This window comes from Salmo trutta, chromosome 26, assembly GCF_901001165.1.
Source record: "Salmo trutta chromosome 26, fSalTru1.1, whole genome shotgun sequence".
In the NCBI taxonomy this organism is placed as follows: Eukaryota; Metazoa; Chordata; class Actinopteri; order Salmoniformes; family Salmonidae; genus Salmo; species Salmo trutta.
In genome coordinates, this window is record NC_042982.1 from 16,124,852 (window position 1) to 16,143,459 (window position 18,608).

Consider the following 18,608-nt stretch of genomic DNA (forward strand, 5'->3'; position numbering starts at 1 on the left):
ACCAAGGCACCTGCAAGTTCCTGGACATTTCTGGGGGGAACGGCCCTAGCCCTCACCCTCCGATCCAACAGGTCCCAGACGTGCTCAATGGGATTGAGATCAGAGCTCTTCGCTGGCCATGGCAAAACACTGACATTCCTGTCTTGCAGGAAATCACGCACAGAACGAGCAGTATGGCTGGTGGCATTGTCATGCTGGAGGGTCATGTCAGGATGAGCTTGCAGGAAGGACCTGCTTAGGAATATGCCTACAAGCCCTCAGTCCAGCCTTTCTCAGCCTATTGCAGACAGTCTGAGCACTGATGGAGGGATTGTGTGTTCCTGGTGTAACTCGGGCAGTTATTTTTGCCATCCTGTACCTGTCCCGCAGGTGTGATGTTTGGATGTCCCGATCCTGTGCGGGTGTTGTCACACGTGGTCTGCCACTGCGAGGACGATCAGCTGTCCGTCCTGTCTCCCTGTAGTGCTGTCTTAGGCGTCTCACAGTACTGACATTGCAATTTATTGCCCTGGCCACATCTGCAGTCCTCCTTGCAGCATGCCTAAGCCATGTGCATGCAGGGAGCCTGGGCATCTTTCTTTGGTGTTTTTCAGAGTCATTAGAAAGGCCTCTTTAGTGTCCTAAGTTTTCATAACTGTGACCTTAATTGCATACTGTCTGTAAGCTGTAAGTCTTAACGACCATTCCACAGATGCATGTTCATTAATTGTTTATGGTTAATTGAACAAGCATGGGAAATGGTGTTTAAACCCTTTACAAATGAAGATCTGTGAAGTTATTTCGATTTCTACGAATTATCTTTGAAAGACAGGGTCCTGAAAAGGGGACGTCTCTTTTTTTGCTGAGTTTAGTCTCCAGTAACATCTTCCCTGTGTCCTCTCAGGCTCACCTCCTTTGTGCTGAAGTCCTTTGGCGGGGCCAAGCCCTACATCTTTGTGGACCCCGCCCACATTGCCCAGGCCAAGGCCTGGTTGGCCAGTCACCAGCAGAAGGATGGCTGCATCACATCAGTGGGGAAACTCTTCCATAACGGCATGAAGGTAAAGGGGAATCAGAGCTTAGCTGGAAATAAGAGGAGGAGGAGTGTCTTACTGCTGCCACCTAATGTGAAAAGGTGACGTTAAGGGCAGAGATTCAGCAGGAGGTTCTGGTGCAAAAGTGTCCCATTCTATTTAGTGCAATGGTGGAGTCGGCATAAAATCCTAGATAAACAAAATACTTGATAACAATACATCAAATATGTGTACTTTACATAATTCATCCTGCACTGACACCTGGGATAATGTACTGTTCAGGAGGACCTTAGGACCCCACGTGTGCCCCAAAAAAGGACATGCTGAGCACAACAAGAATCCCAAGCATGTTTTAGCCTGTCCTGAGAACACACCACCTCACCAAAATGACCGGAGTCTGACTAGTCCTGACATCTTTTGTGTATCTCCAGAACAGTACACTTGAATCTGAAGGGCTTAACAGGTTTTCCCACCCTGTTCTTTATCTTGGTGCACCATACCATGCGAATGTTTTAAACACTACAATGATTTTTGCCTGAAAGCGGTTGATATCAGTGTGACTTTGAAACTCTGTAGCACCTGAGAGTACTGTATGATGTTGGATGAAGTTTACTGTCATCCTTTGGTGTTATAGGGAGGGGTTGGGGATGAAGTGTCGCTCACTGCCTACGTTACCGCTGCACTGCTGGAGCTGGATGGCAACACTACTGTGAGTTATCACCGTTTGACCTTTCTCTCTTTCCATATCCATGTCTTTTTATATCATTGATAAACAAGAAGGCCACATTTTGGTGCTTTTATAAAAAAATGTACAGCCCTAGGGGATATTTCTGCTTAGCCGTCCCACTCTTTCTTAGATCGAAATAGATCTCTATATATCCATCAGTGCATTCGGAAAGTATTAGACCCCTTGACCTTATCCACATTTTGTTACATTACAGCAGGGCTGCCCAACCCTCTTCTTTGAGATCTACTGTCCCGTGAGTTTTCAGTCCAACCCTAATTTAACACACCTGATTCTACTAATTAGCTGCTCAACAAGACCTTAAATAGCTGAATCAGATATGCTAAATTAGGGTTGGACTGAACCTACAGGACAGTAGAACTCCAGGAAGAGGGTTGGACAGCCCTGCGTTATAGCCTTATTCTTAAATGGATTAAATTAAATGTTTTTGTCATCAATCTCCACACAATACCCCAAAATGACAAAGCTGAAACTGGTTTCTAGAAATGTTTGCTAATTTATTAAATATGTAAATATGTTATTTCTGTTTTTATAAGTATTCAAACCCTTTGCTATGAGACTCGAAATTGAGTTCAGGTCATCCTGTTTCCATTGATCATCCTTGAGATGTTTCTACAACTTGATTGGAGTGCACCTGTGGTAATTTCAATTGATTGGACATGATTTGGAAAGGCACACCTGTCTTTAAGGTCCCACAGTTGACAGTGCATGTCAGAGCAAAAACCAAGCCATGAGGTCGAAGGAATTGTCCGTAGAGCTCCGAGGCATGAATCTGGGGAAGAGTACCAAAACATTTCTGCTGCATTGAAGGTCCCCAAGAACACAGTGGCCTCCATTGTTACATGGAATAAGTTTGAACCACCATGACTCTCCCTAGAGCTGAAAACTCAAGCAATCAGGGGGAGAAGGGCGTTGATCAAGGAGGACAAAGAACCTGATGGTCACTCTGACAGAGCTCAAGATTTCCTCTGTGGAGATTGGAGAACCTTGCAGAAGGACAACCATCTCTGCAGCACTCCACCAATCAGGCCTTTCTGGTTGAGTGGCCAGACAGAAGACACTCCTCAGTAAAGGCACATGACAGCCCGCTTGGAGTTTGCCAAAAGACACCTAATAGACTCTCAGACAATGAGAAACAAAATTCTCTGGTCTGATGAAACCAAGATTGAACTCTTTGGCTTGAGTGCCAAGCGTCACGTCTGGAGAGAACCGTGGACGTGTGTGTGTGGTGTGTATGTGGACATGTTTAACTCTTCTTGTGGGGACAACTGGGGACATTTTGTTGGTCCCCACAAGGTCAAATGCTATTTTTATGTTAGGCGCTAAAGTTAGGAGCTGGGTTAGGTTTTTGGGTTAAGGGTAAGGTTAGGGAAAACAGGATTTTGAATGGGACTGAATTGTGTCCCCACAAAGTTAGCTATACAATACTGTGTTTATATACATACAGTACCAGTCAATTTTGGACACACCTACATATTCCATGTTTTTCTTTATTTTTACTATTGTAGAATAATAGGGAAGACATCAAAACTATGAAATAACACATATGGAATCATAAGTCTGTAATACCAACATGTTTCAAGCAGACCACCATAGTCCCTGTGCACAAGTACACGAAGGCAACCTGCCTAAATTACTACAGACCCGTAGCATTCACATCTGTAGCCAAGAAGTGCTTTGAAAGGCTGGTGGTATTGGCTCACATCAACACCATTATCCCAAAAACCCTAGACCCACTCCAATTTGCATACCGCCCAAACAGATCCACAGATGATGCAATCTCCATTGCACTCCACACTGCCCTTTCACACCTGGCCAAAAGGAACACCTATGTGAGAAGGCTATTCATTTGACTACAGCTCGGCGTTCAACACCATAAAAGCTCACCATAAAAGCTCAAAGCTCATCACTAAGCTAAGGATCCTGGGACTAAACACCTCCCTCTGCAACTGGATCCTGGACTTCCTGAAGGGCTGCCCCCAGGTGGTGAGGGTAGGTAGCAACACCTCTGCCATGCTGATCCTCAACACAGGTAACCCTCAGGGGTGCATGCTCAGTACTCCCCGTTCACCCACGACTGTGTGGCCAGGCACGACTCTAACACCATCAAGTTTGCAGACGACAACAGTGCCTGATCACCGACAACGTCGAGACAGCCTATAGGGAGGAGGACAGAGACCTGGCCGGGTGGTGCCGGAATAATAACCTATCCCTCAACGTTACCAAGACTAACGAGATGATTTGGACTACAGGAAAATGGGGACCGAGCACGCCCCCATTCTCATCGATGGGACTGTAGTGGAGCAGGTTGAGAGCTTCAAGTTCCTTGGTGTCCACATCACCAACAAACTAGAATGGTCCAAACACACTAAGACAGTCGTGTAGAGGGCACGACAAAGCCTATTCCCCCTCAGGAAACTGAAAAGATTTGGCATGAGTCCTCAGATCCTCACGAGGTTCTACAGCTGCACCATCGACAGCATCCTGACTGGTTGCATCACTGCCTGGTATGGTAACTGCGCGGCCTCTTACCGCAAGGCACTACAGAGTGTAGTGCGTACGGCCCAGTACGTCACTGGGGCTAAGCTGCCTGCCATCCAGGACCTCTACACCAGGCGGTGTCAGAGGAAGGCCCTAAAAATTGTCAAATACCCCAGACACCCCAGTGTGGAGACTGTTTTCTCTGTTACCGCATGGCAAGCGGTACCGGAGTGCCAAGTCCAGGACAAAAATGCTTCTCAACAGCTTTTACCCCTAAACCAGTAGATTTCTTAATTTTTCTTTACTTACCTATTGTTCACCTAACATGCTGACCAAACCGGACACGTCGCGTGCGCGAGCGTTGCAAAATAATTTTAGAAATCCATGTTATTCAATTATTGCGTCAACGAGCGTCTGCGTTGCCAAGGGCTAAAATAGAAGTCATTCCTATTCCTGATGCAGATTGCGCTGCAAGTCCTGCCTCTCCCATCTCCAAATTGGTTTATAGAAGCAGGTACCCATGTACCATCTCCTCATTGGTTATACCCACGTGGGTGATTGATAGACTAAATATGTTGCCTGTTGTCATGGTAATACTATGAAAGTGTAGATGTCAATCACCATATAAGTTCAAAGATGAAAAAGCCTGGAAGGAGGAGAGATGACTAGAAACGATTCGGTTAGCCGTTTTATGTGTGGATTAATTGTCGGACCTTGTGCATTTCGGGTAAAATAACAACTCAATGTTTATATCCCAGGACTAATTAACTAGCAACAGCAAGCTAGCTAAATAGGAAAAATTAGCTAGCAAGTGCACGCTAACTAGCTAAATTGCCATACATGTTTAATGCTTTTCGACCTGTCCCCAAATTAATGTCATTGGTTCAGAGTTTTTGATATTTTAACCTGCGTGTCGTGATCACGTTTGGTGTAGGGGGACAAAATAAATTAATGCATGATAGCACACGATGGCGCACGCACCGAGCCGGTTTGGGTTCCGTGTAATATCTTTTATTTAAAAAAATTAGAAATTGCACTGTTGGTTAGTAAGCATTTCACTGTAAGGTCTACACCTGTTGTATTTGACGCACGTGACAAATAATTTAATTTGATGTAGTATATTTGAGATTCTTCAAAGTAGCCACCCTTCGCCATGACAGCTTTGCACACTCTTGGCATTCTCTCAACCAAAATTCAAGAACTTTAAGTTTCTTCAAGTGCAGTCGCAAAAACCATCAAGCACTATGATGAAACTGGCTCTCATGAGGACCGACCACAGGAAAGGAAGAATCAGAGTTGCCTCTGTGGCAGAGGACATGTTTATTAGAGTTACCAGCCTCAAAAATTGCAGCACAAATAAGTACTTCTGAGTTAAACAGACACATCTCAATATCAACTTTTCGGAGGAGAATCAGGCCTTCATGGTGGATTTGTTGCAGAGAAACCACTACTAAAGGACAATATTAAGAAGAGACTTGCTTGGGCCAAGAAACACGAGCAATGGACATTAGACCGGTGGAAATCTGTCCTTTGGTCTGATGAGTCCAAATTTGAGATTTTTGGTTCCAACCGCCTTGTCTTTGAGACGCAGAGTAGGTGAATGGATGATCTCCGCATGTGTAGTTCCCACTGTGAAGCATGGAGGAGGTGGTGTGGGGGTCCTTTGCTGGTGACACTGTCAGTGATTTATTTAGAATTCAAGGCACACTTAACCAGCATGGTTACCACGGCATTCTGCAGCTAAACGCCATCCTATCTGGTTTGCGCTTAGTGGGAGGATCATTTGTTTTTCAACAGGACAATGACCCAACACACCTCCAGGCTGTGTAAGGGCTATTTGACCAAGACGGAGAGTGATGGAGTGCTGCATCAGATGACCTGGTCTCCAGAATCACCTGACCTCAACCCAATTGAGATAGTTTAGGATGAGTTGGACCACAGAGTGAAGGAAAAGCAGCCAACAAGTGCTCAGCATATGTAGGAACTCCTTCAATACTGTTGGAAAAGCATTCCAGGTGAAGCTGGTTGAGAAAATGCTAATATTGTGCAAAGTTGTCATCAAGACAAAGGGTGGCTACTTTGAAGAATCTCAAATATAAAATATATAAAGAAAATAGTAAAAATAAAGGAAAAACCCTTGAATGAGTAGGTGTCCAAACATTTGACTGGTACTGTGCATGCATACACTTGTTAATTTAATTGTATTGCTAACATTATTCAGTACTCATACCCATATTAAAGACCTGATAAAAGGTCTTTGTTGTATTCAATAGGTAACACAATGGAAAACCCATAGAGATTTTGCAACTGAAAATTAGCATTTCTTATTGGTCAAGGTATTCCCTCATCGTTTCAATCAGTGTTCCTCTGTCTGGTGCCTAATGAACACAACACTGTTTTATGTGGGTGTGTCAGGACCCCATGGTGGAGAAGAGTCTGGTGTGTCTGAAGGCAGCAGTGTCTGACCAGCTGGAGAACACCTACACCACGGCCCTGCTGTCCTACACCTTCACCCTGGCACAAAACCAGGACATGAGGGCCAAGCTCATCACCCACCTGGACAAGATTGCTGATACCTCAGGTATGTGTCTTGTCTCTTTGTGAAAATGTCTTTACCTGTTTGTCTGACTGCTGTGAAACCGTCACTGTCGACCACTGACAATGAAAATTACCACAGGTGGCAATCGTCACTGGAAGAGAGCAGAGGCTTCTGGGCTGAAGACGGACTCTCTGGAGGTGGAAATAACATCCTACGTGCTGCTGGCGCTGCTCTCAGGCCCCTCCATGCCAGGCTTTGGGCTGGACTACTCCACTGCCATTGTCCGCTGGCTGGCCCAGCAGCAGAACCCCTACGGAGGTTTTGCCTCCACACAGGTACTTTTATGGTCTGGTAGACATTTATTCACTCTAACACCTTATCTGCCTGTCGCTCCTACTGTTAGTATTTTACATTTTACATTTAGCAGACGCTCTTATCCAGAGCGACTTACAGTAGTCAATGCATACATTTCATGCATTTTTTTTTTGTACTGGCCCCCCGTGGGAATCAAACCCACAACCCTGGCATTGCACACACCATGCTGGCGTTGCTAACACCATGCTCTACCAACTGAGCCACAGGGGTTAAACATTGATCACACCAAATACTTATTTTTATATGAAATTTAGCATATTGGACATTTTTATTAAAGCCTTACTTCATAACACATTGTATGGATTTCCTTGAATTGTTGAGATTCATTTTACAGTCTTAATGTATTTCTATGTTATATTGATTCTCTCCATCTATACCCAAGCTATAGTCATCCAGATTTGTTTTTACAACAGTATCTCCGTCTTCTTCCCCTGTCACCAGGACACAGTGGTAGCACTGCAGGCCCTGGCCAAGTATGGTGCTGCCACCTTCAGTCCAGAGGGCGCCAGTGTAGTCAGTGTGAGCTCAGCCGGAGGCCTGAATATGGAGTTCACTGTGAATCAGAACAACAGGCTTCTCTATCAGGAGGAGCAGCTGAAGGAGGTCCCTGGGGACTACAACATCAAGGCACAGGGCAAGAGCTGCGTGTTTGTGCAGGTCAGGCTCCAATCATTTGCCCTTTGCTGCCTCTCTACATGCAGTACTGAGTGTCTGGTTTGTGTTCAGTAGGGCACACTGTTGCACAAAAACTAACGTTTCAACCCTAGACTGTCAGCATTAACGGAAATGCATGTGTATCGTACATTGAAATGTGGATGTTGATTTCATGCATCTCAATGGTATTGTCTCTGTTTTCTTTTCAGATCGGCATGCACTACAATATTCCCCCTCCTCCTGATTTCTCTGCTTTTAACATCTCAACAGAGATGCTGGGGAAATGCAACGGCATCAAGAAATCTCTGATTGTGTCTGTGGATGTAAGGTACAGTTGTATTCTTTTTAACTTTGGCCTTCCCTGTGGCTCAGTTGGTGGAGCATGGTGTTTGCAACGCCAGCATGGTGTGTGCAACGCCAGGGTTGTGGGTTCGATTCCCACGGGGGGCCAGTACAAAAATAAAAAATTATGAAATGTATGCATTCACTACTGTAAGTCGCTCTGTATAAGAGCGTCTACTAAATGACTAAAATGTAAATAGCATCTAACTGATTCTGGTAGGACAAGTGAAAAAAGTGACTGAACCACCAGTGTGTAGATGTCAGTATCTCTTTAAAGCTTTTTGGGCAACCCAACCAAAATCACATAGAAATGTGAGTTATAGATCTGTCATTCTCATTGACAGCAAGTCTAAGAAGCGGTAGATCTGTTTTTATGTGCGCTATTTTTATGCTTCCCATTCTTACATTTAGGTTTTGTATCTTTTACTTTCAGTTTTGTATCCCAGCTTCAAACAGCAGAAAATACAATATTTGTTGTTATTGAAAATATATTTCAGAGGTTTAGATGGTACAATGATTCTCTACACCATAGAGCCCCACAGTGGAGGTGTCATAATACCCAGAAAACCTAGCGGTCAAGCAGGGAAATGGTTCAGGTCGTTTTTTTAATAATTTATTTTAGAAACACTTAAAAACACATTTTTGGGGGATAAATATTTATCCTGTATTTATCCCCCAAAAAAGTGTTTCTAAAATAAATGATTAAAAAAACGACCCGAACCATTTCCCTGTTTGACCTGTAGGTTTTATGGGTATTATGACTCATACTGTGGTACTCCTTGTTTTGTCACATAAACATAAATTAGGCAAACTAGTAGAATTGTAGCAACCAGGAAATGGCGCGATTTCTGCATATTTGCAACTTTTTAAGGTAATACAGTATCTTACCTTCATCTGACCCGGTTTGACTGACAGGTACAACGGTCGGCGAGAGGAGACCAACATGGTGATCATCAATGTCAAGCTTCTCTCTGGCTTCGTCCTGGACAAGTCCTCCCTCAGGCCTGTGAGTCAATAAGAGAACCTTAGTTGAGGGGAACGCATATACAGTTTAATCAGGGCCAGGAGTTTTACCAGGTTGGGGAACACTCCTGGCCCTAAGTATAATCCCCTCCAGGATTAGTTAATGTATATTAATGATAATGGCGTCTGTTCTAATTGTAAGTATTGTCAATCCCAGTTTTTGTCATTTGGACTAATCAGTTCTACTGTCTATGACAATGATAACCTGTGTTCTGTTCTTCCAGTTGAAAAATGACCCCACTGTCAAACGAGTTGACCTGGAGGAAGGACATGTCATAATCTACATAGATGGGGTAGGAACATGAATAATGAACGTTGCATCTAAACAGGTTGCTGTCTTTATCGGTTACAGAAAACCTAGTTGGATGTGGTCTCATTTGCATCCACACACTGGATTTAACTTGAACAGTAACATCAAAGTAATACCGTAGTGGATGTTTTATACAGGAACACTATATGAATCAATAACATTGAACGGCAGTGTCAAATGTATTATTCCCTTTTCTTCCAGCTTAAGCAGAAGCAAACTAAGACGTATAGCCTGGCCATAGAGGAGGATGTGCCTGTGAGGAATCTGAAACCAGCTGTGGTGAAAGTGTATGACTACTACCAGACAAGTAAGAATTCCATCTAACACAGACAGTAAAAACATGTTCTCATGCCCCGAAAACATTGTTCCCCATAGGCTATATTAGTCCCAGATATATTAGACCTTTGAAAAAGAGCACCATGAATTGAAAATAACAACATATACAGTAGTTGTTTGTATGTTGCTTTTTTTGTCTATTAATGGAGACTACATGTTTCTATTAACCAGTTTCCAAACAACCCATTTCTCTCTGGTGGCACTGGCTACCTGTCTGGGTTACATACATATATCTTATTCCCTAAGAAGGAAACAAGACATCACCAGTGGGCCCATTGGTTCACCCCTGAAGTGGGAGTTTAATGACGTTGACTGACTGAAAGGGAAGTAAAGTTAGCATTAGAAAGAAACTGACCTCTGCGTTATCTGTTTGGTTCTCAGGTGATGAAGCTGTGAGTGAATACAGCTCCCCATGTGCAGAGAGTAAGTACATAACAACCTTTCTATAACCAAACCTACATGTCTAATACAGATTTGCACCTCACAGGCAAAACATTTTAGTGGCCCCCCTCTTGATGACGGAGATAAGTATTTTAGTTGTCAAGCTAATTTCCTGCAATTCTACACATTTGTCATGGGGAGTAAAGAAAATGTTGCAGTTTTAAAGTAAGCTTTCTACACATTTTGCGAAGAGGCGGAGAGAAGCTTAGCAATTTTATAACAAATTCCATGCAATTCTACTCATTTTGCCTTGGGGCAGAGAGAAAAAATGTGTACTTTTACAGCTAAATTCCTGTAATTTTAAACATTTTGCCAAGACTTATGCCATCTTAATGATATGAGAGTTACTAAAAAAATCAATGAGGGGGCTCCCTGGAGGTCAGGGCCCAATCTAAAAATTGTTAGCTAACATGGCTGATTTGGGTGACTCAGTGTCTGCACAACCAAATTGCACCTTGTGTATTCTACAATTCTAAAATGTAACACAAAGTTGAGATCCCGACTGAGTGTGTGTGTACCGAAAATTAGGCACCCCCCTTTTGCCCTCAGAACAGCCTCAATTCGTCAGGTTATGGACTCTACAAGGTGTTGAAAGCATTCCACAAGGATGTTGGCCCATGTTGATTCCAAAGCTTCCCACAGTTGTCAAGTTGGCAGGATGTTCTTTGGGTGGGCCCCCTTCTGAAAGGGTTCTTTGACTGTCGCCAAAGGAGAACCCTTATTTGGTCATAAGCTTATATCGCTTATGCCTGGAGCCGGCCCTGTGAAGATGTGTATATGTTCACTGTTTTATAGAGTAAAATCCTAGGACAAGCAGCGAATGTTCTATTAATGTTTGACATTTTCACAGGTGATGAAATCAATGAAGTGTGACAGACAGAGAGCCAATCACAAGCTGACTGGACCCGGGCTCAACCAATTGCTTTCATACGTAGGAATGTTTTTTTTAGGCAGAGCTCATGAAACTTCTCAATTTATTTAGTTTGATGCTTATAGTTATAAATGTTGTTGTGATCGTGTAGCCTGTCTGAGTCCTTTACAATGATTATGTCAAGCTACCAGATCATTTGACGTTCTATTAAAGCTGAAATGCACCCTGAGTCTGAAAACAAGCCCATATACCTTGTGCACTTGTGGAGATCTTTGTAAGCAATAGTATATGGCAACAATTCCACATTGCGTATCAGAGAGCGATATGGAGCTACCACCTCTTTACCGATCATCTCAGATCTACACAAGAGCGTAGGATGTAGTGGAGGCTGGAACTTGGAATTCAGGGGAGGTTACTGTTCACATGCACTTGTGTATTGCTGCATCAAAACAGCAGTCTGACTCCCCTCTCCCTTCCCTATGCAAGTCTGTAGAGCAGCACGATTCTGCTCACATAACATTTAGACTAGGAGTATTATGACACATCAAGGCACAGAATGATTAGCATTATTATTACATATCCAGTACTGTTGTATGTGGTCTCATTGTGTAGTCCCTACACTTTTAGAAAAAAGGGTTATGAAAGGGTTCTTTGACTGTCGCTATAGGAGAACCCTTTTTGGTTCCAGGTAGAACCATCTGTGGAAAAGGCTTGTACCCTCAATCAAAAAGGGTTCTCCTATTGGCATTCAGCATAGTTGCTGGAATTGTGTTAAAGGACAATGTGTCAAGATATACCAGGGCCAGCACAGTACAGTGCGGGTTGGCACAACAGTGTGAAAAGGATTCTTAAAAGTAACTACCAACCCCAAGAGACAGACAACCAGACATCCCCACAAGGTCACCATGGGGCAGATGTATGAAAAGTAATAGTACTATCAAAAAGGTTTTTCCAAGCAACCTGGAGACAGTCAGTCTGTACGTTTTTGCGCTAGAGCAGTGGTTCCCAAACATTGTATAGTCCCTTTCCACTTCAAACATTCAACCTCCAGTTGCGTAACCCCTTCAGCACCAGGGTCAGCGCACTCTCAAATTTTTAATTACATTTTTTTTTTTTGCCATCATTGTAAGCCTGCCACACACACACACACACACACACACACACTATACGATACATTTATTAAACATAAGAATGTGTGTGAGTTTGTCACAACCCCGCTCGTGGGAAGTGACAAAGAGCTCTTATAGGACCAGGGCACAAATAATCAATAATTTTGCTCTTTATTTAACCATCTTACATATAAAACCTTATTTGTTCATCGACAATTGTGAATAACTCACCACAGGTTAATGAGAAGGATATGCTTGAAAGGATGCACATAACTCTGCAATGTTGGGTTGTATTGGAGAGAATCTGTTTTAAATCATTTTCCACACACAGTCTGTGCCTGTATTTAGTTTTCATGCTAGTGAGGGCCGAGAATCCACTCTCACATAGATACGTGGTTGCAAAGGGCATCAGTGTCTTAACAGCACGATTTGCCAAGGCAAGAAACTCTGAGTGCAGCCCAATCCAGAAATCTGGCAGTGGCTTTTGATTAAATTCAATTTTCACAGAACCGCTTCTTGCAATTTTGATGAGGCTCTCTTGTTCAGATATCAGTAAGTGGACTGGAGGCAGGGCATGAAAGGGATAATGAATCCAGTTGTTTGTGTCATCCATTTCGGGAAAATACCTGCTTAATTGTGCACCCAACTCACTCAGGTTCTTCGCTCGATCACATTTGACATTGTCTGTAAGCTTGAGTTCATTTGCACACAAAAAATCATACAATGATGGAAAGACCTGTGTGTTGTCCTTGTTAATGCAGACAGAAAAGAGCTCCAACTTAATCCTAGCCTCAATTTTGTCCTGCACATTGAATATAGATGCGGAGAATCCCTGTAATCTTAGATTCAGATCATTCAGGCGAGAAAAAACATCACCCATATAAGCCAGTCGTGTGAGCAAGCGGTCAGACAAGTGAAAATTATGGTCAGTAAAGAAAACTTTAAGCTCGTCTCTCAATGTAAAAAAAACATGTCAATACTTTGCCCCTCGAAAACCAGCTCACTTCTGTATGTTGTAAAAGCGTTACATGGTCGCTGCCCATATCATTGCATAGTGCAGAAAATACATGAGAGTTCAGGGGCCTTGCTTTAAAAAGTGAACCATTTTCACTGTAGTGTCCACAACGTCTTTCAAGCAGTCAGGCATTCCTTTGGCAGCAAGAGCCTCTTGGTGGATGCTGCTGTGTTACCCAAGTGGCGTTGGGAGCAACTGCTTGCACACGCGTTACCACTCCACTACGTCTCCCTGTCATGGCTTTTGCGCCATCAGTACAGATACCAACACATCTTGACCACCAAAGTCCATTTGATGTCACAAAACTGTCCAGTACTTTAAAAATGTCCTCTCATGTTGTCCTGGTTTCCAGTGGTTTGCAGAATAGGATGCCTTCCTTAATTGACCCCCCATAAACGTAACGGACATATACCAGGAGCTGTGCCAGGCCCACCACGTCTGTTGACTCATCCAGCTGTAACGCACAGAATTCACTGGCTTGTATGTGAAGCAGTAATTGTTTCAAAACATATTCTGCCATGTCACTGATGCATTGTGAAACAGTGTTGTTTGATGAAGTCATTGTCTGTATAGTTGTTTTGACCTTTCCCCCCAGCATTGTCCCAGGTATATACACGGCAGCAGGAAAAATTAAGTCCTCCACAATAGTATAGGGCTTGCCTGTCCTAGCAACTCTGTAGGTAACCATATAAGACTCTTCTAGCCCCTTCTTATTAATGTTATCTGTTGTTTTTATACATGTCTTACTACCCGAAAGTCGTCTTAATTCTCGCTCAAAAAACTCCTGTGGCTTATTTTTCAAATTGGTATGTTTTGTTTCTAAATGTCTGCGCAAGAGTGAAGGTTTCATTGAGTTGTGAGATAGTACTTTTGCACATATAACACACTGTGGCTGAGGAAAGGCACTACTCCCAATATAAGTGAACCCCAAATCAATGTAGTTCTCATCATATTTGCGCCTCTTCGATGGTCCAACATCCCTGTCTGTTCGGTGCTTTCACGGGTAAGGAGGCAGTAGCTCTTCAGCTGCATGAGATTCACAACTGTCAGTGTCCATGCTAGCTGGGCTAACAACAAATGTAGAATTACTGATGCTAGCATTGGATGTGCTCGTGGAAGCAGAACAACTTGTGTTGTAGAGAGGTGCAGGTGTAGTACTGCGGGTTGTAGAGCTGGTATGTGTCTCTATGGACACTTTCTTTAACCATTTATCAATTTTCGAGCAAACGGAATGAGCAGCAGCTACGTTTGGCTACATACGGACCGTTAGTGGAATTCCCGTGATAGAGTAACGGTTAATGTGATTGGATGTTAATTATTTGACTAGTCTACCTGCATTTGACATGTTATTTCGCTGAATACTAGATGGTTTATTTTTATTTTTGACAGTGAAACGAGGCTACATTACATTTACATTTAAGTCATTTAGCAGACGCTCTTATCTAGAGCGACTTACAAATTGGTGCATTCACCTTATGATATCCAGTGGAACAACCACTTTACAACAGTGCATCTAAATCTTTTAGGGGGGGGGGGGGGGGTTAGAAGGATTACTTTATCCTATCCCAGGTATTCCTTAAAGAGGTGGGGTTTCAGGTGTCTCCGGAAGGTGGTGATTGACTCCGCTGTCCTGGCGTCGTGAGGGAGCTTGTTCCACCATTGGGGTGCCAGAGCAGCGAACAGTTTGGACTGGGCTGAGCGGGAACCGTGCTTCCTCAGAGGTAGGGGGGCCAGCAGGCCAGAGGTGGATGAACGCAGTGCCCTTGTTTGGGTGTAGGGCCTGATCAGAGCCTGAAGGTATGGAGGTGCCGTTCCCCTCACAGCTCCGTAGGCAAGCACCATGGTCTTGTAGCGGATGCGAGCTTCAACTGGAAGCCAGTGGAGAGAGCGGAGGAGCGGGGTGACGTGAGAGAACTTGGGAAGGTTGAACACCAGACGGGCTGCGGCGTTCTGGATGAGTTGTAGGGGTTTAATGGCACAGACAGGGAGCCCAGCCAACAGCGAGTTGCAGTAATCCAGACGGGAGATGACAAGTGCCTGGATTAGGACCTGCGTCGCTTCCTGTGTGAGGCAGGGTCGTACTCTGCGAATGTTGTAGAGCATGAACCTACAGGATTGGGTCACCGCCTTGATGTTAGTGGAGAACGACAGGGTGTTGTCCAGGATCACGCCAAGGTTCTTAGCACTCTGGGAGGAGGACACAAGGGAGTTGTCAACCGTGATGGCGAGATCATGGAACGGGCAGTCCTTCCCCGGGAGGAAGAGCAGCTCCGTCTTGCCGAGGTTCAGCTTGAGGTGGTGATCGGTCATCCCAGGCTACTCAGGCGAGGGAAAAAACTCACCCAAATGTATAGCCCTGTTGGAAAATATAAATGTACTGTTTGAAAATGTGAAGATTTGTTTTTTTTGTATAAAAAAACAAATACTTTATTTTTATTTTTTTAAATGTGAATCACATTTTTATTTTGCGTACCCCTGACGGCATTGCGCGTACCCCAGTTTGGGAAAATCTGCGCTAGAGCAGCGGAAGGCAAATAATAATGACTAGAAAAGTACAGATAACTGGCAAAATAATGGAAACACTTGATTTAAATGAGGGATACAAAGTATATGTTGAAAGCAGGTGCTTCCACACAGGTGTGGTTCCTTAGTTAATTAAGCAATCCCATCATGCTTAGGGTCATGTATAAAAATGCTGGGCAGGCCATTATTTTCACCATTGTTTTGTCTAAGATGGCTATGCCCCCATAGGATGTGTTACGTTCCCCAGTTTCTGTGTTGTGGGTATTTATGTGCATGTATTTCAGGAAATGGCTTCCTGGATTCCCCCAAGCAGCTGATTGGTCAGCCCCATGGCAGATTGGAGCTGACCGCGCCCTCTTGTCAGTGGATACAGCTGTATCCCATTACAGACTCCTTCTCCAGCTGTATATAAGCCAGTGTTCCTTTGCACAGAGAGAGAGCTGATGGTTATGTTCTGTGTTGGTTGTTGCTCAGAGAGAGTGTCTATGATGTCCTATGTTGTTGCTCAGACAGTTTTTGTAAAGTATTTTGTAATCGGTCCTGCTGAGGTATGTTTTTGTCACAAGGACTGTGTTTTGATTATTGAAATTGTTCAAGTTAGGTTAATATTATTCTGTTTTTGTTCCCGAAGGGGAAGGCACCTAGGGAGTGCTTAGCCATGAGGTCTGCTGGCATACACAACCCGTAGTATTTACTGTCTATGCACACTAGGTAAGACCTGGAAGGACCACCCCCTGTATCTTGGTTAGCGCACCAGGTGGTGCTAGTTAGGTAAGTAGTGGGTAGGTAGGAGAGGGGGCTTTGACTTTTACTTTCTTTGCTTTTGTTCTGCCCAGCTACTTCTCCCCAAATTTACAGTGTGAAGGAATAAATAAATTCCCAGTAAAGGTGAAGTCTCAGTCGTCCTTACCCGCATCTACAGTCCCATTCATCTTTCACTCCACGTTGAGTTGTAGCAGGGTGTTGCGTAACATGATGACAATGCCACAGGGCACGAGTGGTCACAATGGTTTGGTGAGCATGAAAATGATGTAGCTATATGCCATGTCTCTCAGTCACCAGATCTCAACCCGTGCCTGAGAAAGTGCTTTCCACCACCATAAGAATTATTTTTTTATGGTGGCATTTCTCATGGAATAATTGTGTCCCATCCCTCCAATAGAGTTCCAGACACTTGTAGAATCTATGCCAAGGTGCTTTGAAGCTGTTCTGGCTTGTGGGTGGCCAAATGCCTTATAGAGACACTTTGTTGTTTTTTTTTCCTTTATTTTGGCAGTTACCTGTACATTTCCAAAGAAAGTGTGTCTTTAAAGTATTTATGGTTGGGAAATATGTTATAGAAGTGATAGTGACTGCAATATTTGATGGTAGTGACTGGTTATAGTTGAAAAAGTAGGTAGATGGGAGGATTGATTGATAGGATTGCTTGAACATTTGAAAGTTGGTTTGATGTCTTGTTTGACTGTTTCAAGAGTTTTTACTATTGTTGCTGTGTTTATTATAAACAAATTGATGCTAATTAGGGTTTCAAGCAGCAAAGCTGGATGAAACCCAATTGTATTTATTGACGTTCATTATTAGCATTAGGATTATTTTCCCATTTTAGGAGAGCTATAGCTCTGAAATGATAACTACAGAGACCAAACTTGTTGGGATGGTGTAAAATTTTGCACGAATACCTCTAGTTACACATGGTGCAACTTGGCCAAGTGGTGGCGATATGAAAACAATTTTCTAAGCCCCATCTCTTAATTTGACCTAATGTCTCGGGATTTGGTACAGAGGTTCTTTTCTACCTAAGGAACAAATTTGCCTCTAGGACCGACGATGTCACCATACTGGATCATCTGCCATTTGTAAAATGGTGTAAATTCTTCAACATTATTAAACATCTCAGACAACGCTTAATCAATTTCTCTGAAACTTGGTGTACAGTATCTACAGACCAAGATCTTTAAATCCATTACAAATTAAGTTTATCTTAAACGTCATGGCCGCTGTGAGCCAATGACGTTGAGTCAGTTTGGGCATGACAATTCAAGTTGTTCTTGGAGGCCATGCCTCTCAATACTCTACAATGTTTCCTGAAGTGTATAACTTGGTGTGAGTACCAGCTATGAAGTCGAGTCCGAAACCATTTAGATCCAGACCAAGACTTCCTGAAACCCAGACCAAGGACCAGTGTATCATGACCAGACCAAGACCAGTTTAAATGGGGAAAACAAGATCCAGGAGAGTAAACTTGAGTATAGTACAGTCCAGTGGGTAGCAGGTAGCCTAGCGGTTACAGTATTGGGCCAGTAACCGAAAGGTCACTGGTTCAAATACCTGAGCTGAAAAGGTGAAAAAAAAATGTTGATTTTGCCCTTGAGCAAGGCACTTAACTCTAATTTGCTCTAGGGGTTCCGTACTATGACTGAGCCTGTAAAACAACACATTTCACTGCACCTGTCCGGTGTGCGACGATACATTATTTTGTTGTTGTACATTAAGGTAGAGTATAATACAGTTCAGTACATTACAGTAGAGTATAGGTTATGCCAACCCATGACACGGGTTCGTATCCCACCACTGCCTCTTTCAGATAGACATCCCTAGACAGTGAGGGGTTGTTGGTGTTGTGCCTGAACTGAAATTTGATGACTTGTAAAATAAATATTTGAGAAAGCGAAAATGGTTGGAAAGGGCAAAAAAGGTGGCAAATGGCGGCAAGGCAACAAGGGTGAAAAGGGAGGCAAGACTCAGCATATGCAAGCAACTTCATATCGACCACACGGTGGCGCTATAACGGCACATGTTTATGTCACTAGCTCTGTTTGACTCAGTGATAT

The 18,608-nt window shown here is 43.5% G+C and overlaps 1 protein-coding gene across 1 annotated transcript in view; it reads left to right on the plus strand.

Annotated features, from left to right (window-relative positions):
* The window catches only part of LOC115163262 (alpha-2-macroglobulin), a 33,250-nt gene extending 21,872 nt beyond the window's left edge, over positions 1-11,378 (plus strand). The window contains exons 26-36 of the mRNA XM_029714989.1: positions 884-1,040; positions 1,648-1,722; positions 6,655-6,820; positions 6,917-7,113; positions 7,595-7,810; positions 8,017-8,135; positions 9,065-9,155; positions 9,397-9,465; positions 9,684-9,789; positions 10,200-10,241; positions 11,110-11,378. Of these exons, the coding sequence (XP_029570849.1) occupies positions 884-1,040; positions 1,648-1,722; positions 6,655-6,820; positions 6,917-7,113; positions 7,595-7,810; positions 8,017-8,135; positions 9,065-9,155; positions 9,397-9,465; positions 9,684-9,789; positions 10,200-10,241; positions 11,110-11,132 (1,261 nt within the window). The 3' untranslated portion in view covers positions 11,133-11,378. The remainder of the gene's footprint in view (positions 1-883; positions 1,041-1,647; positions 1,723-6,654; positions 6,821-6,916; positions 7,114-7,594; positions 7,811-8,016; positions 8,136-9,064; positions 9,156-9,396; positions 9,466-9,683; positions 9,790-10,199; positions 10,242-11,109) is intronic.
* The last annotated feature ends 7,230 nt before the right edge of the window (positions 11,379-18,608 follow it).